The sequence below is a fragment of the Trichomycterus rosablanca genome, chromosome 9, assembly GCF_030014385.1.
Source record: "Trichomycterus rosablanca isolate fTriRos1 chromosome 9, fTriRos1.hap1, whole genome shotgun sequence".
NCBI lineage: Eukaryota > Metazoa > Chordata > Actinopteri > Siluriformes > Trichomycteridae > Trichomycterus > Trichomycterus rosablanca.
The window spans coordinates 39,959,594-39,986,735 of NC_085996.1; the positions used below are offsets into that span (position 1 = coordinate 39,959,594).

Here is a 27,142-nt window from a genome sequence, read left to right on the forward strand (position 1 = left end):
TAGTTCTACAATTACTGACTGTAGTCCATTTGTTCCTCTGCATGCTTTGTTACCCCCTTTCACCCTGTTCTTCAATGGTCAGGACCCCCACAGAGCAGGTATTATTTAGGTGGTGGATGATTCTCAGCACTGCAGTGACACTGACATGGTGGTGGTGTGTTAGTGTGTGTTGTGCTGGTATGAGTGGATCAGACACAGCAGCGCTGCTGGAGTTTTTAAACACAGTGTCCACTCACCGTCCACTCTATTAGACACTCCTACCTAGTCGGTCCACCTTGTAGATGTAAAGTCAGAGACGATCGCTCATCTATTGCTGCTGTTTGAGTCGGTCATCTTCTAGACCTTCATCAGTGGGCACAGGACGCTGCCCACGGGGCGCTGTCGGCTGGATATTTTTAGTTGGTGGACGATTCTCAGTCCAGCAGTGACAGTGAGGTGTTTAAAAACTCCAGCAGCACTGCTGTGTCTGATCCACTCATACCAGCACAACACACACTAACACACCACCACCATGTCAGTGTCACTGCAGTGCTGAGAATCATCCACCACCTAAATAATACCTGCTCTGTGGGGGTCCTGACCATTGAAGAACAGGGTGAAAGGGGGTAACAAAGCATGCAGAGGAACAAATGGACTACAGTCAGTAATTGTAGAACTACAAAGTGCTTCTATATGGTAAGTGGAGCTGATAAAATAGACAGTGAGTGTAGGAACAAGGAGGTGGTCATAATGTTATGGCTGGTTATTTCTTGCTGGATTCCTCCTCCCAGTCCACGTCTAGAGCTTCATCATCTATGACGGAGGAGCTGAACATGGAGAGGTTGGAGAAAAGTCCTTTCTGTCCTGCTGAGTCCAGCTCGAAGCACTTCCTCTTCTTTAAACCTCCGCCACACACTTCCGTCCTCGTGGTGTCCCTTTGTGTGGTCGTATTTGTGGTATTCTGTGGACGCTCTTCTGTATCACACGCCGGGCGTGTGGGAGCCTTTTCCACCGTTCCGTGGTTCTCCGGTGGAGCCGGGGCGACGTTCCGTCCCGGATTCTCCTCGTTAGACGGAACAAATGAGAACCTGGAGAGCTTGGCCAGGGTGGACGAGGCCACTTCAGTCTTCGGTGGGCGTGTCCGTGTGGTGGAGTCTGAGTCCGTCAGTCTGTGGAGGAGCTGCAGACGCTTGTTCTCCGCCGTGTCGCCTCCTCGCCCCGGTCCGGACTCCTCGGAGAGACTCTCGACTCGCCCGCGGAGCTTCTTACTCCCGCTGCTGCCCTCTGCTGGACGCTCAGATCGCCGCTCCTGGTTCTCCGGCTTCTTTTGCTTTTCTGGTGCAGTGTTGGCCGCTGGGACGTTTATGTTCTCACGCACGCTTGATTCAGAGGGTGGATTGGTGTACGTCATTCTTGTTTTGGGTCGGAAGGTAAAGCCGGACAGGTCGAGGTGCAGACGTTCTCCGATCCCCGCCGGGTCGCTGGGCAGCAGGTTCGGCGCAGGGGGATTAGAAGAAGCAGCTTTTCTTTTAGTAGTTGTTGTCTGGACAGACGTAGGTGTGCTGTGAAAAGAAAAGAGAGTTATATGTTTTTTGGGGTCGTAAATAATTGTTCCACCTTTTGTTTAAATAATAAAGACGCCAGAAATGAATTTTATGAACCTGTTTGTTCTACAATGGTGGAACAGCTGAGGATGCAAATTTTGCCAATTTCTTTTAAACAATAAACAATTATTATTACTATTAAGTCGACTCCATTACAGCGCTTAAGCCACCAATAACGTCTGTCTAAACGCCCGGTTGGCTGATAGCAGCACTGAGATTCAACCTACCGCATGATTCCCCCCACCAAATATAATAAAAATATTTTAGATATTAAGACGTTTCTCCTCCATGAACTGAATGTTTTATATACTGGTTTTACTTTTAGACAAACAACGTGTTTAATTAGTCTTTCTATTGTAAAATGAACATGCAAAATATCCTGCGGTGTGACGGTAATAAAATATAAAGCTGTATAAAATAAATCAGTGAGAGCTGGACGTGTTTAAACGCTTCTGGCTTTATTATTTTATACAGATTGAGTTTATTTTGCTCTATAAGGTTTAAAATGTTGGAGATTCTGCAGTAATAATCCCAGTACATGAAGCGCCGTGATGAAAACCTCGTCCTGCGGTGTGATGTCGTGTACTGTGGTGTGACGTCACGTCCTGTGAAGGATTAAAGACGGATGTCCTGTGGTGTCACATCATGTCCTGTGGTTTGATGTCACATCCTGTGGTGCAACGTCATGTGTGGTGTGACATCATGTCCTGTAGTGTGATGTCGTGTACCGTGGTGTGACATCATGTACTGTGGTGTGACGTCACGTCCTGTGAAGGATTAAAGACGGATGTCCTGTGGTGTCACATCATGTCCTGTGGTTTGATGTCACATCCTGTGGTGCAACGTCATGTGTGGTGTGACATCATGTCCTGTAGTGTGATGTCGTGTACCGTGGTGTGACATCATGTACTATGGTGTGACGTCACGTCCTGTGAAGGATTAAAGATGGATGTCCTGTGGTGTCACATCATGTCCTGTGGTTTGATGTCACATCCTGTGGTGCAACGTCATGTGTGGTGTGACATCATGTCCTGTAGTGTGATGTCGTGTACCGTGGTGTGACATCATGTACTGTGGTGTGACGTCACGTCCTTTGGTGTGAAATCATGTCATGTGGTGTGACGTCACATCCTAAGGTGTGACGTCGTGTAATGTGGTTTGATGTCACGTCCTGTGGTGCAACGTCATGTAGTGTGGTGTGACGCCATGTAATGTAGTGTGACATCATGTCCTGTGGTGTGACATTGTGTAATGTGGTGCGACATCACATCCTGTGGTGTGACGTCACGGTTTTTTATTTAGATTTTACTGCCATGTTTAACACGTTTGTGTCATTTTACAGCATGATCGATATTATGTTTGAGTCTAGTAATCGAAAGGTTGCTGGTTCAAGCCCCCCCACTGCCAGGCTGCCACTGTTGGGCCCTTGAGCAAGGCCCTTAACCCTCAAATGCTTAGACAGTATACAGTCACAGTGCTGGATAAAAGCGTCCGCTAAATACTGAATATGTAAATGATAATAGTAATAAAGGAACCTGTGGGGGGGCGGTTCGCCCGCGGCGTTCCTCTCCTCCTCCTGAGGTGGGGGGTCAGCGCTCATCTCTTTCAGTCGCTTGACACGGAGCTTCTTGGCGCTCTTCTGTAGAACACACCCGGGGGTCTGCGGGGCCCCTAGCTGGCCACCGGCCCCGTTCTGGACCGTGTGGGCGGTGTTCTGTGTGGAGGACTGGACAGGTAACACCGGGAACGCTGGGTTTTCCGTGGCTGAACTGGTTAAGGAGTGAAACCAGTGGAGGCCGGGGTCAGACACGCCCGTCTCCTCGCTCTCTTTACTGTCGCTCTGCTGCTCATGTCCAGATAAATCAGGAGTAACGTTCTGCAAACTTAAACAAATAAAAAATGAACACACGTTTATAGATGGAGGATTAATTTACAGATTTGTGCATTAATAATACAGAGAAACGTGATGTGATCTTTATTTAAGTCTCTATAAAAAACAGAGACGTTGTTTAATGAGAAGGACAAAAACAACTGTGCTCGTAATTAGGCATTTACATACGCCGATCAGCCATAACATTAAAACCACCTCCACTTACCATATAGAAGCACTTTGTAGTTCTACAATTACTAACTGTAGTCCATCTGTTTCTCTACATGCTTTGTTACCCACTTTCACGCTGTTCTTCAATGGTCAGGACCACCACAGAGCAGGTATTATTTAGGTGGTGGATGATTCTCAGCACTGCAGTGACGCTGACATGGTGGTGGTGTGTTAGTGTGTGTCGTGCTGGTATGAGTGGATCAGACACAGCAGCGCTGCTGGAGTTTTTAAACACCTCACTGTCACTGCTGGACTGAAAATCGTCCACCAACCAAAAATACCCAGCCGACAGCGCCCCGTGGGCAGCGTCCTGTGACCACTGATGAAGGTCTAGAAGATGAGCGACTCAAACAGCAGCAATAGATGAGCGATCGTCTCTGACTTTACATCTACAAGGTGGACCGACTAGGTAGGAGTGTCTAATAGAGTGGACAGTGAGTGGACACTGTGTTTAAAAACTGCAGCAGCGCTGCTGTGTCTGATCCACTCATACCAGCACAACACACACTAACACACCACCACCATGTCAGTGTCACTGCAGTACTGAGAATCATCCACCACCTAAATAATACCTGCTCTGTGGTGGTCCTGTGGTGGTCCTGACCATTGAAGAACAGGGTGAAAGGGGGTAACAAAGCATGTAGAGAAACAGATGGACTACAGTCAGTAATTGTAGAACTACAAAGTGCTTCTATATGGTAAGTGGAGCTGATAAAATGGACAGTGAGTGTAGAAACAAGGAGGTGGTTTTAATGTTATGCCTGATTAGTGTATATATATATTGTACTGCATATAAAATCGATCGGCCAGCAGAGGTCGTAACTGCAGCAGTTATGAGGATTTCCAACAGCATTCCCTCTCTCGAATGGGCCAATGCTTGTCTGTACAGGCTCCCGGCTGGCTGATAGCATTCTCGAGCGCTAAATATCAGCACTCCTGGGCTACTTATCTGATGTTTGACTGGGAGTGGGGTTTGGCACCCTGGGGCACCTTGCTAGGCACCGTATTCCACGTCAATGGAGTTGATTTTCAGAACAAAGAAGCTAAATTAAAGTACTGATAATAAATGTGTGGTATTTAATGTGCTGTTTTTACCCCGAGAGTCTCTGCAGTTCTTTGGTGAGGATGTGAGACAGTCCCAGTCCCTCCAGCACTATCTGACACTGGGTTCTGTACTGCTCAGCTGGGTGGTCAGGAAAAGACGTGTGTAGAGCGTTCACGTTACCGAGCAGTGCGCCCCCCTGTGGCCACAAACAACAACAACAACAATAAACTCCAAAGTTCTGCAGCGTTCAAAACAAAACACAAGGACTTGATTGCATTAAATTACACCTAAATTACTTTAAAATGTTCGTGCATTATAACAATGCATAAATATATGTGTACTGGATTCTAGTAATCTGAATGCTAAGGCACTAAACCCTCCATTGCTTGGACTGTATTTAAAATTTATAATATATATACAGTGCCTTGCAAAAGTATTCAGCCCCCTTAAACTTTTCAACCTTTTGCCACATTTCAGGCTTCAAACATAACGATATGAAATTGTAATTTTTTGTGAAGAATCAACAACAAGTGGGACACAATCGTGAAGTGGAACGAAATTTATTGGATATTTTAAACTTTTTTTAGAAATAAAAAACTGAAAAGTGGGGCGTGCAATATTATTCAGCCCCCTTGCGTTAATACTTTGTAGCGCCACCTTTTGCTGCGATTACAGCTGCAAGTCGCTTGGGGTATGTCTCTATCAGTTTTGCACATCGAGAGACAGAAATTTTTGCCCATTCTTCCTTGCAAAACAGCTCGAGCTCAGTGAGGTTGGATGGAGAGCGTTTGTGAACAGCAGTTTTCAGCTCTTTCCACAGATTCTCGATGGGATTCAGGTCTGGACTTTGACTTGGCCATTCTAACACCTGGATACGTTTATTTGTGAACCATTCCATTGTAGATTTTGCTTTATGTTTTGGATCATTGTCTTGTTGGAAGATAAATCTCCGTCCCAGTCTCAGGTCTTTTGCAGACTGCAACAGGTTTTCTTCCGGAATGGTCCTGTATTTGGCTCCATCCATCTTCCCATCAATTTTAACCATCTTCCCTGTCCCTGCTGAAGAAAAGCAGGCCCAAACCATGATGCTGCCACCACCATGTTTGACAGTGGGGATGGTGTGTTCAGGGTGATGAGCTGTGTTGCTTTTACGCCAAACATAACGTTTTGCATTGTGGCCAAAAAGTTCGATTTTGGTTTCATCTGACCAGAGCACCTTCTTCCACATGTTTGGTGTGTCTCCCAGGTGACTTTTTATAGATATCTTTGAGAAATGGCTTTCTTCTTGCCACTCTTCCATAAAGGCCAGATTTGTGCAGTGTACGACTGATTGTGTCCTATGGACAGAGTCTCCCACCTCAGCTGTAGATCTCTGCAGTTCATTCAGAGTGATCATGGGCCTCTTGGCTGCATCTCTGATCAGTCTTCTCCTTGTTTGAGCTGAAAGTTTAGAGGGACGGCCGGGTCTTGGTAGATTTGCAGTGGTCTGATACTCCTTCCATTTCAATATGATCGCTTGCACAGTGCTCCTTGAGATGTTTAAAGCTTGGGAAATCTTTTTGTATCCAAATCCGGCTTTAAACTTCTCCACAACAGTATCTCGGACCTGCCTGGTGTGTTCCTTGGTCTTCATGATGCTCTCTGCGCTTTAAACAGAACTCTGAGACTGTCACAGAGCAGGTGCATTTATTTGATTACTTGATTACACACAGGTGGATTCTATTTATCACCATCAGTCATTTAGGTCAACATTGGATCATTCAGAGATCCTCACTGAACTTCTGGAGTGAGTTTGCTGCACTGAAAGTAAAGGGGCTGAATAATATTGCACGCCCCACTTTTTAGTTTTTTATTTCTAAAAAAAGTTTAAAATATCCAATAAATTTCATTCCACTTCACGATTGTGTCCCACTTGTTATTGATTCTTCACAAAAAATTACAATTTCATATCGTTATGTTTGAAGCCTGAAATGTGGCAAAAGGTTGAAAAGTTCAAGGGGGCTGAATACTTTTGCAAGGCACTGTATATATATAATATATTTATAATATTTTTTTAACCCCCACAAAATAAATAAATTCAGAATAAATAAATAAATATGTACATGCTGTATTAATATTAATCAGGGAGGTCTTAGATAAGAGAAAAATAATAATAATTAAATTAAATAAACAAACTAACAGGCACAAACTGTAAACCACAGTGAAATCAGATCACCACCATTTTTAGTAATTAGAATTACAGACGAACCTTGATTTAACGGACGATTGTCTGAACCGAAACAGCAAGGTTTTTTATTTCCAGGGGGTGCAAAAATATCTGAAAATGCAGCACTAAGGTCCACAAAAGTGCTAAACATGCACACATGATCACCAGTAACATGAACAACGTAAATAGATCTGTAAATATGTCATATAAGACAGGTAAATAATTATTAAAATTGGTGTTCTGCTCCTTGTGTGATGGGAGATGTGCTTAATTCTACACCATCGCTGCTCCAGTAACCACCAGCAGAGCTTCAGAAGAGGGTACGGGTACTGGACCGACCCGCCTGCAGTCCTGACCTGTCCCCAATAGAGAACGTGTGGAGGATTCTGAAACGACGACGACCCCCCGTACTGCTGCACATCTTAAGACGTGTTTGCTGAAACACTAAATCACTCGCTCTCCTCGGGGCCAAAACCTCTTTTAAGTGGTGAAAAGGAGCGACAACATTACAAAGTGGTAAATGCTTTACCGTCCCAACTTTTTTTGGAATGTGTTGCAGGTCTGAAATACAGGAATGGATGTTTATTAATAAACGAAATGAAGTTGAGCAGATAAAAGATGAAATATCTCAGCTTCATCCTGTCTGACATCAAATAAAAGTCAAAGTCAATGTAAGAAACTCTGTGTTTATATTTTATTTACATTTTTCATACTGTCCCAACTTTTTCCTGATTTGGGGTTGTAGAAACTCTCGTATAGAGTCCCCACTCGGTAAATGAAATTTCTCCCCAGTAGTACAGAACATCAATTTTAATATTTATTTATTTATTTTACGTTACATATTTACATTTCTATTCACGTTGTTTATGTTACTGGTGATCATGTGTGCATGTTTAGCACTTTTCTGGACCTTAGTGCTGCGTTTTTGTATATTCTCACAACCCCTGGGAAAAAACCCTCCCTGTTTCGGACAATCACATTTTATAGATCAGTGCTCCCCACTTTTAGTCCTTTAAATCGAGGTTCCTCTGTATATCTAATTAAAAAAATGCTGGTGATCCGATCCCTCTGTGGTTTACAAGAGACAGAGTAACATAAAGCCTCCACAAGGGAGCGTACATGGGCATGTTCATTTCATGTTTATGTGCCTGTTAAAATTAGTTTATTTAATTATTATTTAGTCCCTTTTATTTAGTCCGTTACATCAAGGTTCCTCTGTATTTCATTTTGATGCATTGTTTGTGTTGAAAGTAGGACGGTATACCTGCATGGAGCACTCCATAACCGACACCACTACGACCGCATCCTCCACCGTAACCGCGTCTCTGAACATCAGCTTGGCGTGGGCTGGAAATAGAAGCGAGAGTTTAAATTCACGACATCGTGGTCCTTAACGTTCCCAGAACGTGACGTGAAGCGAGGCGGGACGCACCCTCGGCGAGCCGGCCGAGGCTCTCCAGCATGCGGATGGTGGTGCGGGCGGCGCTGCGGCCGTCGCTCCGTCTCTGTAGCTGGTAGTAGCGGGTCAGGATGGCGTTAGCGTCGGGCGTGATGCGCGGCTGCAGCCTCTTTATCAGACTGAAGTAAGCTCTCATCTTGTCCATGCTCAACAACGACGAGCAGTGAACGGGAATACCTGCGGAGAGAGAGGAACCGAGACGTCGTCCCTTCAGGCCAAGGTTTTACTTTCACTTTGTTTATTCTGTACTGGAAGTAATGGAACCAGTATTCATGTCACAGCCTTACACCGTAAACCGCAACTGACCAGTGGTGCAGAGGTCAAACGGATCTCAATCGGCCAGGAACCTACATGTGGATGTGATTGGCCGTGTCTGAGGGAGGAAGGGTCGGACTCCCTGTATCAGATACCGATTCCTCCTCGTGCAGGTGAAAAGAAGCGGTTGGGAACCTAACACATGTCGAAAGCTGTGCGTGTCACATACGGGCCTCTTCGGGTAGGGTCAGGGTAAGGCCCAGCATTGCCGGTGGCCTGACCAGACGCTGAACAGATACACTCGGCCGTGTCTGGGGAGGGAGGGTCAGATGGGGATTGAGGCTGAGGTCCCACTTATAAACAGAGCATAGCAAGATCCTCCAAATGAGCTTAATGTCATTTGTTACAGGTAAAAAGGGAACAAGCATTGGCAAATATGGCACGCTACACGCCACTGTTGGACCCCTGAGCACTAGCTTCAACTGTATTCATTCACAAGTCGTTCAGATTAATAAATAAATAGATAATAAAGAATTAAAGATAGAAATTAGCGGTAACCTTTATTTCGGAGGATGAACGAGGAGATGATCTTGTCCCACTCGGGGTTCTTGGTGTCCAGCAGGACCAGAACCAGATCGAAGCGGCTGAGGAGGGGACTGGCCAGAGCCACGTTGACAGAAATAGGAACGTTGGGGTCGTACTGGCCTTTGGGGTTGGTGGCTGCCAGAATAGTCGTCCGTGTGTCCAGTTTACACACCATCCTGCACGGTAGAGAGAGAGAGACGGTCGGTCAGCATCGGTCAGCACTGACGAACGTGAAAGAACTGAAATAATGTGGTCAGATTTTTTAGAAGTCGATGAGGATAAAACAGAAGCTTCTTGTTATTAAAATAAAAATAATAAATAAATCTATGTCAGATTGTATGGTGAGCGTCTGAACGGTCATCTTCAGGTCTCCCCGAGCATGCTTGATGGGGTTTAGGTCTGTGCTGTGGCTGAGATTAGCAAATCCTCTCGAGTGTTGTTTTGGCTGTATGCTTGGGGTCATTGCTGGGTTGATAGATAAACTGTCCACCCAAAGTTTAGTGCCATACAGGCCCCGATTTATTGATTACTGCAGAGATGGTTGTCCATCCAACATGTTTTTCCGTCCCTGCATGAGGCATCTGAAGCTCTTTCAGAGTGACCGCTGGGTTCTTTCTTACCTCCCGTACCGAGGCCCCTATTGACCGAATGCCTAATTCGGCCGGACGTCCAACTCTAAGGAGATTCGAGGTTGTGCCAAGCTGTTTCTTAAAATGCAACGAGTGAACTTTGAGCTCTAGACATCAGGAGATTGGAGTGCCACAGCAAAGGGTCTGAATAATAATAATATAATAATAATATTGTTATTATATCTTAGCTTTTGATCTCATGTGAAACGTTTTCAGCGTTTTTGATTGTAAAAGCAACATGTGCTGCCTTCAAGACGTCGTCTTTTCCAGGGACGTCCAGCACTTTTCAACAAGAAGAGGGTACGGGTACTGGACCGACCTGCCTGCAGTCCTGACCTGTCCCCAATAGAGAACGTGTGGAGGATTCTGAAACGACGACGACCCCCCGTACTGCTGCACATCTTAAGACGTGTTTGCAGGAAGAACGAGACAAAAAAAGCTGAAACACTAAATCGCTAACTCGCTCTCCTCGGTGCCAAAACCTCTTTTAACAACATTACAAAGTGGTAAATGCTTTACTGTCCCAACTGTTTTTGGAATGTGTTGCAGGTCTGAAATACAGGAATGGATGTTTATTAATAAATGAAATGACGTCAAGCAGATGAAAGACGAAATATCTCAGTGAAACTCTGTGTTTTCATTATTTACATTTTCCAAACTGTCCCAACTTTTTCTGATTCGGGGTTGTAGATTGTTGGGTAATTATTATGGGTTTGATTATAAGTTTATGATGAGTTTGATGCCAGTTGGTGGGATGTGGTACTATATGCTTCTGGCATCTGGCATAGTATGATGTCATAATTCTGCGAGATGCTTTATGAACGGAGCATATGATTGTTTGATGACTGGTTTCCAGTACCTCCAGTGCCTCTAAACAGGATTTGGAGGTCTGGCTGTTGGGGGAACATGACCTGAATATGGGTTCACTGACCCGGCTTTGGCCACGCTTATGGTCTGTTGCTCCATGGCCTCGTGGATGCTGGTTCGATCGTGCTCCTTGATGCTGTTGAACTCGTCTATGCAGCACAGGCCTCCGTCAGAGAGGACCAGAGCTCCGGCCTCCAGGTGCCACTCGCCCGAGTCCTTCACCGCCGCTACGGTCAGTCCTGGAAATCACACACACACACACACACGATGGTGTACAGAATATTGTGGGCCGTCACCAGGACGTTATATGTATACATGTATCTGTAGATTAACTTTAAAATGCATGTTTTAACTGAGTAAAGTCTCCTGCACATTCATCTAAGTGCAAATTTAGGATCTATAATTTAAAACCGTTCATAAAAAACCCCTATAACTCTGAATAAATAGCATCAAAGTTTTTCATCTTTATTTTCCATCAAAAATGTAGAATAATGTGGTTCAAATCCCCTCAGTCCTGTTACCCTCACATATTCATCCTTCTAATAGTAAACATGAATATTCTCATCAATCAGGTCACATTTTGAACAGAAAAGTTCGTTATCTGTATCTACTGAAGCTCACGGGAAGAGCATTAGTAGGTTCTCCTGTTTTCCCCTGTATGTTTGATAATATTCCTGTTACTCACATTTATTCTTTATTTTAAAAAGAATTTTTCTTTGATGAATCACTTGACTGTGCTCGGTGTTCTGGTGCTTTAGCATGTTCTCCATGCTGCTATATTTCATGTATGTACATGTTACTGTCAGTCCTGTTACTCACATGCAGCTCATCTTCCACTTACAAGCTTATAGAAATGAAACAAAGGTGCCCGAGATTCGACCCAAACACCAACTTAAATTCCGAGTAGTGAAGTGTGTGTGTTACTAAATTCAGAGTAAGAAGCACCTGCATTGGTGGAACCGACGCCAGCGGTCAGGACGGAGCGCGGCGTGATTTTGGCCGCGTACTTCAGAAACTGAGACTTCCCCGTACCCGGGTCGCCCACCAGCAGGAGGTGAGACTCACCTGCAAATCAATCAGATCATATTCAACAGTAAATAATCACCCGAACGCTGAACCGTTCAGCACAGGGGAGTAAAAGCGCACCCACCTCTGACTCTGGTCCCCGACGGATCGACTCTCTGTACCCCACCCGCCAACACCATCGCTACAGCCAACTTCACCACATACATCCCAAACACCTGAGGGCAGAGACTCATCAGAATCTCATTCCTGCCTGAGAATACACACACACACACACACATATATATATACATATACAGTGTATCACAAAAGTGAGTACACCCCTCACATTTCTGCAAATATTTCATTATATCTTTTCATGGGACAACACTATAGAAATAAAACTTGGATATAACTTAGAGTAGTCAGTGTACAGCTTGTATAGCAGTGTAGATTTACTGTCTTCTGAAAATAACTCAACACACAGCCATTAATGTCTAAATAGCTGCAACATAAGTGAGTACACCCCACAGTGAACATGTCCAAATTGTGCCCAAAGTGTCAATATTTTGTGTGACCACCATTATTATCCAGCACTGCCTTAACCCTCCTGGGCATGGAATTCACCAGAGCTGCACAGGTTGCTACTGGAATCCTCTTCCACTCCTCCATGATGACATCACGGAGCTGGTGGATGTTAGACACCTTGAACTCCTCCACCTTCCACTTGAGGATGCGCCACAGGTGCTCAATTGGGTTTAGTCCATCACCTTTACCTTCAGCTTCCTCAGCAAGGCAGTTGTCATCTTGGAGGTTGTGTTTGGGGTCGTTATCCTGTTGGAAAACTGCCATGAGGCCCAGTTTTCGAAGGGAGGGGATCATGCTCTGTTTCAGAATGTCACAGTACATGTTGGAATTCATGTTTCCCTCAATGAACTGCAGCTCCCCAGTGCCAGCAACACTCATGCAGCCCAAGACCATGATGCTACCACCACCATGCTTGACTGTAGGCAAGATACAGTTGTCTTGGTACTTCTCACCAGGGCGCCGCCACACATGCTGGACACCATCTGAGCCAAACGAGTTTATCTTGGTCTCGTCAGACCACAGGGCATTCCAGTAATCCATGTTCTTGGACTGCTTGTCTTCAGCAAACTGTTTGCTGGCTTTCTTGTGCGTCAGCTTCCTTCTGGGATGACGACCATGCAGACCGAGTTGATGCAGTGTGCGGTGTATGGTCTGAGCACTGACAGGCTGACCTCCCACGTCTTCAACCTCTGCAGCAATGCTGGCAGCACTCATGTGTCTATTTTTTAAAGCCAACCTCTGGATATGACGCCGAACACGTGGACTCGACTTCTTTGGTCGACCCTGGCGAAGCCTGTTCCGAGTGGAACCTGTCCTGGAAAACCGCTGTATGACCTTGGCCACCATGCTGTAGCTCAGTTTCAGGGTGTTAGCAATCTTCTTATAGCCCAGGCCATCTTTGTGGAGAGCAACAATTCTATTTCTCACATCCTCAGAGAGTTCTTTGCCATGAGGTGCCATGTTGAATATCCAGTGGCCAGTATGAGAGAATTGTACCCAAAACACCAAATTTAACAGCCCTGCTCCCCATTTACACCTGGGACCTTGACAGATGACACCAGGGAGGGACAACGACACATTTGGGCACAATTTGGACATGTTCACTGTGGGGTGTACTCACTTATGTTGCAGCTATTTAGACATTAATGGCTGTGTGTTGAGTTATTTTCAGAAGACAGTAAATCTACACTGCTATACAAGCTGTACACTGACTACTCTAAGTTATATCCAAGTTTCATGTCTATAGTGTTGTCCCATGAAAAGATATAATGAAATATTTGCAGAAATGTGAGGGGTGTACTCACTTTTGTGATACACTGTATATATATATAGAAGTGCTTCTTACCATATAGAAGCACTTTGTAGTTCTACAATTACTGACTGTAGTCCATCTGTTTCTCTACATGCTTTGTTACCCCCTTTCATGCTGTTCTTCAATGGTCAGGACCCCCACAGAGCAGGTATTATTTAGGTGGTGGATGATTCTCAGCACTGCAGTGACACTGACATGGTGGTGGTGTGTTAGTGTGTGTTGTGCTGGTATGAGTGGATCAGACACAGCAGCACTGCTGGTTTTTAAACACCGTGTCCACTCACTGTCCACTCTATTAGACGCTCCTACCTAGTCGGTCCACCTTGTAGATGTAAAGTCAGAGACGATCGCTCATCTATTGCTGCTGTTTGAGTCGCTCATCTTCTAGACCTTCATCAGTGGACACAGGACGCTGCCCACGGGGCGCTGTTGGCTGGATATTTTTGGTTGGTGGACGATTCTCAGTCCAGCAGTGACAGTGAGGTGTTTAAAACCTCCAGCAGCGCTGCTGTGTCTGATCCACTCATACCAGCACAACACACACTAACACACCACCACCATGTCAGTGTCACTGCAGTGCTGAGAATCATCCACCACCTAAATAATACCTGCTCTGTGGGGGTCCTGACCATTGAAGAACAGCATGAAAGGGGGTAACAAAGCATGTAGAGAAACAGATGGACTACAGTCAGTAATTGTAGAACTACAAAGTGCTTCTATATGGTAAGTGGAGCTGATAAAATGAACAGTGAGTGTAGGAACAAGGACATCACAACACGTCTTTATGCTTTGATGATATTCCATGTTAAATCCACAGGGATGAAGTGAGCTCTGTACCAGCTATAGGATCGCTTTTATGATGCTCCCAGAATTCCTCGAACTCCTTCTGAAAGTCCTCCAGCGCCACGGCCGCCGCCGACTGGTCGTTGTTGATCTCGATGTAGTTTGCCTTCAGTACGATCTCCACGTTACAGCGAGAGTCCTGGTACAAGGGCTTCCAGCGCTGCCACACCACCCCGTACACCGTTATATCGTCCCCTAGTGGACAGAAAGTGAAACGATAAAGGCATTCCGATATAATCAGAGGAAGAGAAGTCGTCTGATAAGGTAACGGACCAGTGATCGAAGGTCTGTGCTGTTTCAAGCACTATATCTGCCAAGTTGCTACTGCTGGGCCCTGGAGCAAGGCCCTTAATCCTCAATAGCTCCAACAAGACGTTGAGCTCGAACGTCAATGGTTAATGGTTACTAATAAAGAACATAAATGTGCTGAATCTCCTTAATCACATTATTAAAGTGATTTAATTGTAAATCTATAAGATGAAAACTCATTTTAGCCTTTATGTTTGGTTTCGTAATGTATTTTTTATTATAATGATAATCTAGGGATGATGGGACACCTTTATTTATCATACCCAGCGGTACCTTAAAACTAGACCTCAGTTAATTCTGGGGTTCTGGGAGTGGCGTCGAGTTTTAAAGACGTTGAGTTTCGAGGTATTTTTCCCCATAAGGATGTTTGGAGAACCTGTTAATGCGTCCATGGTCCCGTGGAGCTGCAGATATTTTAGTCTCATGTAAAATAATGAGGTTGTTTTTGACACTTAAACACTGAAAATAACACAAATATAATATAAACACACTGAAATACAATTACTAACAGTTACACATCAATAAAAATACAATAAAAGCTGCACTTTAGTTTTACTTCTTTATTCTTTCCTGATGCTTCTTAATGGTGGAGATGCTCGATGTTGGAATACCGTATTCCCTTCAGCACCGGCGCATTCACATGAGAAGTGACAAAACCGCTTCTGCGCCGCTGTGCCGTTATTTCCTATGAAGTGCGACGGCGGTGCACAAAACTCACCGTGACTTATTGTAGTAAAACAGCGAGTGAGGAATGTGATTAGTGGAGGAACTTATGAGCAGTAATAATGAAGAGAAGTTTAGTGCTCCTGTCTCCTTCTTTTACTACATTAAACCACGTTAAGCTTTATTTTCAACCAGAAGCGTTTTAGACTCTGGGAGAAGCTGATTCTGATTCTCACCATTTCTCAGAAGCTGGAGCTGTAACACAAGTTTAAAAGTGAAACAGGGAGGAGAATCCAGATAAACACAGATACAGTGGGGTCAAAAAGTATTTAGTCAGCCACTGATTGTGCAGGTTCTCCTACTTAGAAAGATGAGAGAGGTCTGTAATTTTCATCATAGCTACACTTCAACTATGAGACAAAGTGAGAAAAAAAAATCCAGGAAATCACATTGTAGGATTTTTAAAGAATTTATTTGTAAATTATGGTGGAAAATAAGTATTTGGTCAATAACAAACAAGCAAGATTTCTGGCTCTCACAGACCTGTAACTTCTTCTTTAAGAAGCTCTTCTGTCCTCCACTCGTTACCTGTATTAATGGCACCTGTTTGACCTCGTTATCTGTATAAAAGACACCTGTCCACAGCCTCAAACAGTCAGACTCCAAACTCAACCATGGCCAAGACCAAAGAGCTGTCGAAGGACACCAGGAAGAAAATTGTAGACCTGCACCAGGCTGGAAAGAGTGAATCTACAATAGGCAAGCAGGTTGGTGTGAATAAATCAACTGTGGGAGCAACTGTAAGAAAATGGAAGACATACAAGACCATTGATAATCTCCCTTGGGGTCAAGATCTCATCCCGTGGGGTCAAAATGATCATGAGAACGGTGAGCAAAAATCCCAGAACTACACGGAGGGACCTGATGAATGACCTGCAGAGAGCTGGGACCAAAGTAACAAAGGCTACCATCAGTAACACACTACGCCGAGAGGGACTCAAATCCTGCAGTGCCAGGCGTGTCCCCCTGCTTAAGCCAGTACATGTCCAGGCCCGTCTGAAGTTTGCCAGAGAGCATATGGATGATCCAGAAGAGGATTGGGAGAATATCATGTGGTCAGATGAAACCAAAATGGAACTTTTTGGTAAAAACTCAACTCGTCGTGTTTGGAGGAAGAAGAAGAATTCAAGAACACCATACCTACTGTGAAGCATGGGGGTGGAAACATCATGCTTTGGGGCTGTTTTTATGCAAAGGGGACAGGACGACTGATCCGTGTTAAGGGAAGAATGAACGGGGCCGTGTATCGTGAGATTTTAAGCCAAAACCTCCTTCCATCAGTGAGAGCATTGAAGATGGAACGTGGCTAGGTCTTCCAGCATGACGATGATCCCAAACACACCGCTCGGGCAACGAAGGAGTGGCTCCGTAAAAAGCATTTCAAGGTCCTGGAGTGGCCTAGCCAGTCTCCAGACCTCAACCCCATAGAAAATTTGTGGCGTCCGTGTTGCCCAGCGACAGCCCCAAAACATCACTGCTCTAGAGGAGATCTGCATGGAGGAATGGGCCAAAATAGCAGCTACAGTGTGTGCAAACCTGGTGAAGACTTACAGGAAACGTTTCACCTCCGTCATTGCCAACAAAGGTTATGTTACAAAGTATTGAGTTGAACTTTTGTTATTGACCAAATACTTATTTTCCACCATAATTTACAAATAAATTCTTTAAAAATCCTACAATGTGATTTCCTGGATTTTTTTTTCTCATTTTGTCTCTCATAGTTGAAGTGTAGCTATGATGAAAATTACAGACCTCTCTCATCTTTCTAAGTAGGAGAACCTGCACAATCAGTGGCTGACTAAATACTTTTTGGCCCCACTGTACATGTGGAGCTGTAACCCTGGATCTGATGCTTGTTTTGGAAGCTGGGGTCAGAGCGGGGGCTCAGCCACTGTACGACATCCTTGGATTTGAGAGGGTAAAGGGCCTTGCTCAATTGCCCAAAAGTGGATTTGAACCAGCAACCTTTTAGCTGGTAACCCACAGCTCTACCCACTAGGCTTGCTCTGTTCCAACCAAACCAAATCTCACCACTAATAACACATCCGTTAAAATATCAGCGACAGCCATAATAATTTTTTTTCTGTAGAATTAAACAATAAAGATGAGACGTGTACATGAGACGTAGCCAGGTCTCCAGTCATCCTGGTCCTGTGCGTCCTTTATTGTTTTTGTCTCTTGAATCTTAAATTTAAGTCACACAACCTTACAATTTTGACTGCAATTTAATTTCTTGACTAACATTTGGTTTCTACCAGCAGATTACAATCATAGCAAGGCTGCCATAAAGTAGATAGAGATAAAATGAAGCTACTTTAAATTACACTAAGCTCGTATGACCTGAATTTAAGACGCTTTAATAATGTCCATGTGGGCTGTTTAAACGTTCCTATCATAATAACAACAACAACAACAACAACAACAACGCATCAGACGGACAGATCTGGGTACTACAAGTTTTCTTTACAGAAAAAGCTCAGATATGGTTAAAGGATTCATTTCTTTTAATTTTCATCAACTCATGTATCCTGATCAGGGTCGTGGCGGGTCCGGAGAGGGGGCGAATTTATTGCAAGGCTTATGCAATCACCAAAGACACAGCCAATAGTGAAATACTAAGGTTTGAATCCGATGGTGAGGTATTATAATAGACTGCTACGCCACAGGATTCACTGTAAAAGCAATTCTTTATAAATAAAAAGGACACAGATTAAAAACATGACTATATTTATCATTTTACCAGATTTGCAGCTGTCCACCAGATCATCCTCTAGAATGACCAGCATGGATCGGGGTATACTGCCCACCGAGAGTCTCTGTACCTGCAACACATCATTACAAACCCATTAAAACAGCTATACCATATTAAATTAACCCTAAATCAAATGTTTATACAGGACCATACAGATAAACGGTCTGTTCCATCTAGTAACACACACACTTCACTACTCAGCAGGTGTTTTGGTCGAATCTCGGGCACCTCTGTTTCATTTGTATGAGGTTTCCTAAGTGGAAGATGAGCTGCATGTGAGTAACAGGACTGAGAGTTCTAATTCTAACCTAGAATTCATGTACGTAAATACACGAAATATAGCAGCATGGAGAACATGCAAAAGCTCAAGAACACCAGGCACAGTCTAGTGATTTATCATACAATGTTTTTTTTTAAAATAAAGAATAAATGTAGGTAACAGGAATGAACGTGGAGACGAATCTTCTCAGCATCTCAGTCACAATATTATGAAACATACAGGGGAAAAAGGGAGAACCTACTAATGTTCCTCCCGTGAGCTTCAGTAGATACAGATGATGAACATTTCTGCCTAAAATGTGACCTGATTGATGAGAATATTCACACGTTTATTATCAGAAGGATGAATGTGTGAGGGTAACAGGACTGAGAAACTAAAACATGGATTTTAACCTCATTATTCTACATTTCTGATGGGAAATAAAGATTAAAAACATCGATTCTATTTTTTTTAGAGTTATAGGGAGTTTGTATGAACGTTTTAAATTATAAATCCTACATTTGCAGTTAGATGAATGTGCAGGAGACTACTCAGTTATACATACACTGATCAGCCATAACATTAAAACCACCTCCTTGTTTCTACACTCACTGTCCATTTGATCAGCTCCACTTACCATATAGAAGCACTTTGTAGTTCTACAATTACTGACTGTAGTCCATCTGTTTCTCTGCATGCTTTGTTACCCCCTGTCATGCTGTTCTTCAATGGTCAGGACCCCCACAGAGCAGGTATTATTTAGGTGGTGGATGATTCTTTTGTAGAATTGTAGAACTACAAAGTGCTTCTATATGGTAAGTGGAGCTGATAAATGGACAGTGAGTGTAGAAACAAGGAGGTGGTTTTAATGTTATGGATGATCGGTGTATATTAAAATGTCCTGGAGATGGAACGACCCTGATATATTTAGGAGACCCGACCTGCTCCTGAATCTTGATCTCCTGGTAGTCCTTGCAGGCCGAGGGCGGGGCGTCTCTGTCGGCCAGGCAGGTGAATTTAAATGAGCTGCACTCGTCCTCGCCGGGACAGCGGGTCGGGGGTTCGAAGCTGTAGTGCTGCTCGAAGTCGGCCTGCACCGAGAACACGTGTCTGCACTTGTTGCACATGTAGTCCCTCTGGTACTCCAGCACTTTGGTCGCGCCCGTCCGGATGACCGTCCCGGTGACGGACAGGAAGTGACCCACGTCCCGGGATTTGGGAATGTGCTCTCTGGTCAGCTCGGGGCACACGGGCAAACCTGGAGAGCACAGATAGATCAGGTGAGTCTGGGACTTAACTTCGAATTCTCTTGGACCATCAACGTTCTGGTGCTAACCGAGACCCAGAAGGAGGAACTGTACTTGTTCACTTGCTCTAATCCATGTATATGAAGCGAGGAAAAGCTAATACACACACAAACAAAGAGTTAAGCTTGTGATTTTCACTGGTCCGGTCAAAAACATAATTAAGGAATTACATAGAGGAGACTGAAGGTCCAAGAATGACCTTAACAAACGTAAAACATCTCATGATGGCCAAAAAGGCAAAGCAACACTTCTATTCAACAGCAGCAGGTTCTCAGGAGGATTTTCCCAAACCACGTCCCAAAGTCAATGCTCAAAATATGCAAAACAACGCAGGGGAGGAGTGTAAAAAAAGTGGGACGGGCAAAAATGATAAACATCAAGCTTGCTAGATATCTGGATATGTGTCGGCCGACTGGCAATGACTGCTGTTTCAAACAGCCAATGAGAACGCAAGATACGGGTTGAGGGGAAACGCAGGGGAGGAGTGTAAACAGGTGAGACAGGGGCAAAAAATATCCGTAGCCCAATCCACTCAGATTCATTTATTTTTCCTCGTAGATTTTACGCTGCACATCAGCACACAGACACCTCAGATCGCTCGCTACTTGTCGACGTGCATTTTTAAACATGGGATAATTAAACCCCTCGTCACTTCTCACGTGTGTTTCCGTGACTAAATGTAGTTTGGGAGACCAGAGAAGCTCGCCTGCGATTCCAGTTGGTGATAGATGGTGTAGTGTGTGACCCTCTATCACCGATCAGTCGTGTAGTGTGAAATATACACCGACTGAAAGACTCCCGATTACAAGAGATCCGGTCGTGTAGTGTGAACTTGGCATTATTGTAGTAAAACAGCGAGTGAGGAATGTGATTAGTGGAGGAACTTATGAGCAGTAATAATGAAGAGAAGTTTAGTGCTCCTGTCTCCTTCTTTTACTACATTAAACCACGTTAAGCTTTATTTTCAACCAGAAGCGTTTTAGACTCTGGGAGAAGCTGATTCCGCTATCCGGACCAGGATGATCCACCGTGGCGACCCCTAGATATGGGAGCGACTGGATTACCCTCATAAACCCTTTAGAGACAGAACTCAAGATCAAACCCAAGGTACCACTCAGCAAACCACTAAGAGCTTTAAAGACCAGTTACACCCACAAGATGGCACTGCAGACTTATTCATGTAGAAGAACTTGGCATCATGCTCTTCTGTACTGAGGGGGAATAAAAACGCTGCTCTGCATTATTGGAGAAATGAACAAGCTCAACCGTAAATCAGAAAAAGCTGGGACGATAGAGAGGTTTATTTAATTACAGGCAGTATAAACCTGAGATATTTCATCTTTTATCTGCTCAACTTCATTTCGTTTATTAATAAACATCCATTCCTGCATTTCAGACCTGCAACACATTCCAAAAAAAGTTGGGATGGTAAAGCATTTACCACTTTGTAACGTCGATGTTCCTTCTCATGACATTTAAACGTGTTTCCGTTATTTTGTCCCGTTTCTCCTGCAAACACGTCTTAAGGTGTGAAACAGAACGGGGTTCAAGATTCTCCTCACGTCTTCTATCGGGGACAGAGCAGGACTGCAGGCAGGCCAGTCCAGCACCCGTACCCTCTTCTTCCGCAAATCCCTTCCGATCTTTCTTTGAGGTTCATTGTTTTTAAACATTTCAATCATTTTCTCACACATTTGTGGACAAACTGGATCCTCTGATCATCTTTACTCATCAGAGACTCTCAGCCTTTCCTGGATGCTGCTTTTGTACCAAACCATGATCACAATCACCTGTTCACATCACCTGTTTAACATCACATCATTATTTAAGTTTTCACCTCATTACTCGCCATAAATTGCCCCCGTCCCAACTTTTTTTGGAATGTGCTGCAGGTCTGAAATGCAGGAATGGATGATTATTAATAAATGAAATGAAGTCGAGCAGATAAAAGATTAAATATCTCAGCTTCATCCTGTCGGACATCAAATAAAAGTCAAAGTATTTTCTGATTTGAGGTACTTATAGACAGATAAAACCTCGTCAGTGTCCATCCAAACAAACGTGCAGGAAACACTGATGCCATCACGTCTGCACGTTCTGATCCATCATATCTGTAATTACAGGCGACACGGTTCCTTTTCCGGTCCCACGTGCTCGGAAAGTGAATCTCTGAGCTTCATTCTGACAACGTCCAACATTTCAACCCAGGAACATCATCAAGGGTTTAAAAAAAGGTTCCTGCCACTTCACAAATCAGCGCTGTGATTACAGCAGCGCCGGTCTGAAACCCAGACCGACGACAAGGCTCGCAATCAGTGCAGTTACAAACCTCCCTTCCAGAAGAGTTGGGACGTTTAGTAAAGCGCAGTATAAAGAAGAATCTGTGATGTGTTTGATTCTGTTGAATTTTTCACTGATCAACTTTATTGTCGTTTGTAAATAGAAACGTTTAGAATTTGACTCCATAAAATTCGGGACAGGGGCGTGTTCCCCCCCTGTGTTCCCCTCTGTGTTCCATCAGTGTTCCTATTCATTCCACTTTTTAATGTGTGTGGAACTGAGGACACGAATCGTTGCTCCGTTCTCGCTTGATACTAGATTCAGCTGCTCAACAGTCCGTGCTCACCGTCGTCTGATTCTCCTCCTCATGACTGACAGGAGACAGATCTGGACCGCAGGCCGGCCGGTCAAGCACGCGCACTCTGTGTTTATGAAGTGTGCAGAATGAGGCCTGGAATCGTCCTGCTGAAATAAGACGTCACCTTGATGGCAGCGTGTGTCTCTAAGATCCCAAAATACACCTCAGCATCAGTGGTACCTTCACACATGTGCAGATGGGCACTGACGCCCCCCATACCATGATACATGTTGGCTTTTGTATCTTTCACTGATAACAGTCTGGATGGTCCTTTTAATTTTTGGAACAGAGAACTCAAGCTGAACTATGGACTCATCTGACCACAGCACACGTGTCCACTGTCTGGTCCATCTGAGATGAGCACAGGCCCGGAGAACCCAACAACGTTTCTGTATAGAACTGATGTACAGATTTCTCTTTGTGTAATAGAGTTCAGGTTGCATTTCCTGATGCAGCGGTGGACTGTTTTAAGTAACGGTGTTCTAAAGCACTCCAAGGTCCATGTGGTTTCCTGAATCTTTCCACAATATTACGTACAGTAGATGGTAAAAAACTGATTGATTCTCTCTCTGATGAAGTTTGGAACACAGTGGTGAGCCACGCCCCATCACTGCTTGTACAGACTGATCCTTTGGTGGATCCTTTTATACCAGATCATGATTCCCTCACCTGGTACCAACTCACCTGCTAATTTTGCCTGTGTCCCAACTTTTCTGGACTGTGCTGCATGCATTAAATTTTACATTTTTATGTATTTTATCTGCTTTTTACAAAAAATGTCCCAACTTTTTTGGAAATGGGGTTTAAATGTGGTTTGTAGATCCAAGCTGCAGTCTCATAATGCTGCGCCCGCTCTGTGTGTGTGTGTGTGTGAGCTATTTATAGGCTGCCTATTGCATTTCCATCAAGTCCCTGAGTGCAGAAGCACCTCAGGCTAGTTCCACCGCTCCCAGTCCGGCGCACCACTGCAGGAGAAACGGGGAGATAAAAGCTGGCTGAGGCAACAGGCGAAACTGGTCTGGAAATCAGTCCTGGTAAGAAATTAGGAAGAGGTCATGACTAAATAATGCTTTTATCTGGGTGGACAAATCATAAAGCTGATTCGATGGACCACAGTGGACCGGTTTGTGCACCACTGGTGCAGTCAGGCTATAAATATGGGTCCTGTGTGACGACCCACACTGCCCGCCGACAGGAAAGCGTCCAGCGGTTGGGACTTACTGCTGTACAATCTGGTCCCACTGTGGTTTACAAGACGTAACATAAATCCTCCACAAGGGGGCGATCGCGTACAAGTTCATTTCGTGTTACCGTGCTGCTAAAATGATAGCGGTAGCTCCGTGGTTGAGGTACGGGACTAGTAATCAGAAGGTTGCTGGTTCGAGCCCCACATCTGCCGGGTTATATACGGTGTACAGCGTATCTGTATACAATTAATGTACAGATTTCTCTTTGGGTAAGTGTTTCTTGTTGCAGTGGCGGACTGTGTTACGTGACAGCGGTGTTCTGAAGTAGTACCAAGCCCATGTGGATATATTTATCAGATTCCCTGAATCTTTCCACAATATTATGGACAGTAGATGGTGAAAGACCTGAATTATCTCAATCTTAAAGTGACGTAACATAAATCCTCCACAAGGGGGCGATCACACACAAGTTCATTTCGTGTTACCGTGCTGCTAAAATGATAGCGGTAGCTCCGTGGTTGAGGTACGGGACTAGTTATCAGAAGGTTGCTGGTTCAAGCCCCACATCTGCCGGGTTATCACAACGTTTTCTCTTTGTGTAATAGAATTTCAGGTTGCATTTCTTGTTGCAGTGGCGGACTGTGTTACGTGACAACAGTGTTCTGAAGTAGTACCAAACCCATGTGGGTATATTTATCAGATTCCCTGAACCTTTTCACAATATTATGGACAGTAGATGGTGAAATACAAAATTATTTATAATCCTTCAGTGAGAAATGTTATTTTTAAACTGACTGATTCTCTCCTGAAGTTTGGAACACAGTGGTAAGTCACACCCCATCATTGCTTGTACAGGGCCCTCTTGGGCCCTGAAGCAAGGCCCTTAACCCACAATTGCTTGCATAGTATACTGTCACAACCGTAAGTCGCTCACAGAACCGAGTTCTCTGACTAACATCTGACAGACGTGAGGATTATTATTATTTATTCATATTGAATGAGCGAACATTTCCACAGGGCACGGAGAAACTGGCGGGTGAATATTAGTGGTGCACGGCGGGAATTTGCAGCCGTTTTGTGTTTGGTGGTATAAGTGCCAGCACATGCGTACGTGATTTGTTGTTCGCGGCAGGATGTGTGTGTGTGCGGGATCAAGCGGTTTGGATATTACTGCTGCAGTTGCGGCCCCTGCTGGCCGATCGAGGAGCTGCACAGAGACGAGACGGTGAATAACGGAGAGCAGTGCGTGACTCCTGATACAGTGTCCAGTGGGGTGTTAGATATGGTCCATCTCCATCAGGGTCCGTTTGGATTTGACTAGGATGAGAGTATTACCTGAGACACGGACGTGCAGGTTGCGTCTGAGCGCGTACGGGATCCGCTGTGACTCCGTCTGAGAAATGGCCGAGGCAGCGGCCCGAAGGGCGTCGTCGAATACGCTCAGCACCTGACCGGGGAAAGCGTTGAAGTACTCGCCCACCTCCATGTTCGCCTCGAATAACGTCATGGCGTTGACCACCAGCGGGTAGTGGGCGTCCTCGTCGGGTTCCTGGAGGATCTGCAGGATGTCGCTCCGGTGATGCTCCGTCACGAAGGTCTGGAAAACCGCCGTTATGAGAGCAACCTGATCCTGACTCAGCCACATCTTCCACCTGCAAATACACTGATGCTCTCAAAAACAATTCTTACATCGTTTACTACTAGTTCCTATATACACTAGGATATACACCGATCAGCCATAACATTATGACCACTCAGTGATGAGTGGATCAGACACAGCAGCGCTGCTGGAGTTTTTAAACAACCTAACTGTCACTGCTGGACATCGTCCACCAACCAAATATATCCAGCCAACAGCGCCCCGTGGGCAGCGTCCTGTGACCACTGATGAAGGTCTAGAAGATGAGCGACTCAAACAGCAGCAATAGATGAGCGATCGTCTCTGACTTTACATCTACAAGGTGGACCGACTAGGTAGGAGCGTCTAATAGAGTGGACAGTGAGTGGACACGGTATTTAAAAACTCCAGCAGCGCTGCTGTGTCTGATTCACTCATACCAGCACAACACACACTAACACACCACCACCACCATGTCAGAGTCACTGCAGTGCTGAGAATCATCCACCACCTAAATAATACCCCCTGTGGGGGTCCTGACCATTGAAGAACAGCATGAATCAAATGTATGAATCAAAAAGGTCCCCATAGACAGGACCTCTAGTGATGGGATTATTTAAATGGTGGACCATTCCCAGCACTGTAATGACACTAACATGGTAATAACATGGTAGTGTGTGCTGTACTGGTATGAATGTATCAGGTGCAACAGTGTTGTTGGGATTTTATTTTATATCCATATTATCACTATAGATTGATACTTGGGGTATTAGAGTCGCAGTGTACAAAGTAACAAATGGGCTACAGTCTGTAATTGTATACGCACGTAGTTTATCATGTTATGTAATAAATGAACTATTTATTATATATAAATACTTTATATTTGTACTCAATAAAGTGCTTATTAAGTCAATAAAGCAATAACGGTTGCACTGTACGGAACACTGTTAACTGTGCGTTAGCTAACTAGCTTAGCTGCTTAGTAAACCAATAACACTAAATATAGTGGTACAATTTGAGAGTTTACACATTATATTAGAGTTTTAACACCGTACTGACCTGTTAGTTTATATTTTCTCACTTTAACAGCTAATAAAAGTCCATATTCAGCGTCGAAACAAACTCGCTATGTGACGTTTCGATATAAGTTTCGCATTTGGCGCGGGAGGATGTATTTTTAAAGGGGCGCATAAACACAAAAACATGATTTAATGAATTTAAAATCAATTTTTAACTTCACTTATTAAACGCAAGAACATTACATACTACATTTACAGAAGGAAACATGTTTTTTTGTCCAAAGGTTCACATTTACTAAAGGTTTATGTTGTACGACGTTAACAGTTCTACCTGTTCAATTGCAATGATGGTACATTCCAGAAAAAGCAGGTTGAATTTCAAACAGCCCTATATACACTATATTGGTGCCCTATCTAGTGTATAAACTAATGGCATACACAGCCTGACTAGTGCACTACTGATACTATTGGGAGTAATTTAACATGGATATTGGTTTAGAGTAGTGCTATATAGGACGCACTGTGTCTTATGCAACAGCTTGTTTTTTTTATCAACCGCTTAATCCTGGTCAGGGTCGCGGCGGGTCTGGTTCCACTGGTAAACACTGTAAGCATGGCACACACTTCAGACGTAGCTAATCAGCCTGTTTAGACGCCCTATAGCACTAGTGGAACAGACTGATGGTACTGTTGTGCTTAATGTAACATACTGGGGGAGATATTTATATGTTATATTTAATGTTGTTTTCTTGTAGAGAAAATCTTATCTTGAAAAACAAATCAAAACACGTAAATCAGACAGCGGTGACAAACTTACACAAAGTAGATATATTATTAAACTGTTGAACGTTTATA

At 44.2% G+C, this 27,142-nt stretch overlaps 1 protein-coding gene across 1 annotated transcript; it reads right to left on the reverse strand.

The window, feature by feature from the left end:
- Nucleotides 1-729: 729 nt before the first annotated feature.
- Nucleotides 730-25,295, reverse strand: mcm9 (minichromosome maintenance 9 homologous recombination repair factor). The gene is made up of 13 exons (XM_063002545.1): nucleotides 24,986-25,295; nucleotides 19,460-19,776; nucleotides 18,248-18,329; nucleotides 14,470-14,670; nucleotides 11,881-12,006; nucleotides 11,676-11,795; nucleotides 10,795-10,969; nucleotides 9,208-9,410; nucleotides 8,368-8,571; nucleotides 8,200-8,282; nucleotides 4,780-4,925; nucleotides 3,119-3,466; nucleotides 730-1,541 (listed from the first exon to the last, which is right to left on the reverse strand). Exons 1-13 carry the CDS (start codon nucleotides 25,293-25,295, stop codon nucleotides 743-745), a joined length of 3,114 nt encoding a protein of 1,037 aa, XP_062858615.1. The 3' UTR covers nucleotides 730-742.
- Nucleotides 25,296-27,142: the final 1,847 nt, after the last annotated feature.

Bases quoted from the DNA above. Each gene is read 5' to 3' on its own strand.
- mcm9 (XM_063002545.1), bottom strand. From the start codon at position 25,295: ATGTGGCTGAGTCAGGATCAGGTTGCTCTCATAACGGCGGTTTTCCAG. The intron at 9,411-10,794 runs GTCAGTGAACCC...TCTACCGTGCAG, and splicing joins ATAAGCGTGGCCAAAGCCGG to GATGGTGTGTAAACTGGACA. The intron at 8,283-8,367 runs GTGCGTCCCGCC...TTCTATTTCCAG, and splicing joins CCTCGGCCGGCTCGCCGAGG to CCCACGCCAAGCTGATGTTC.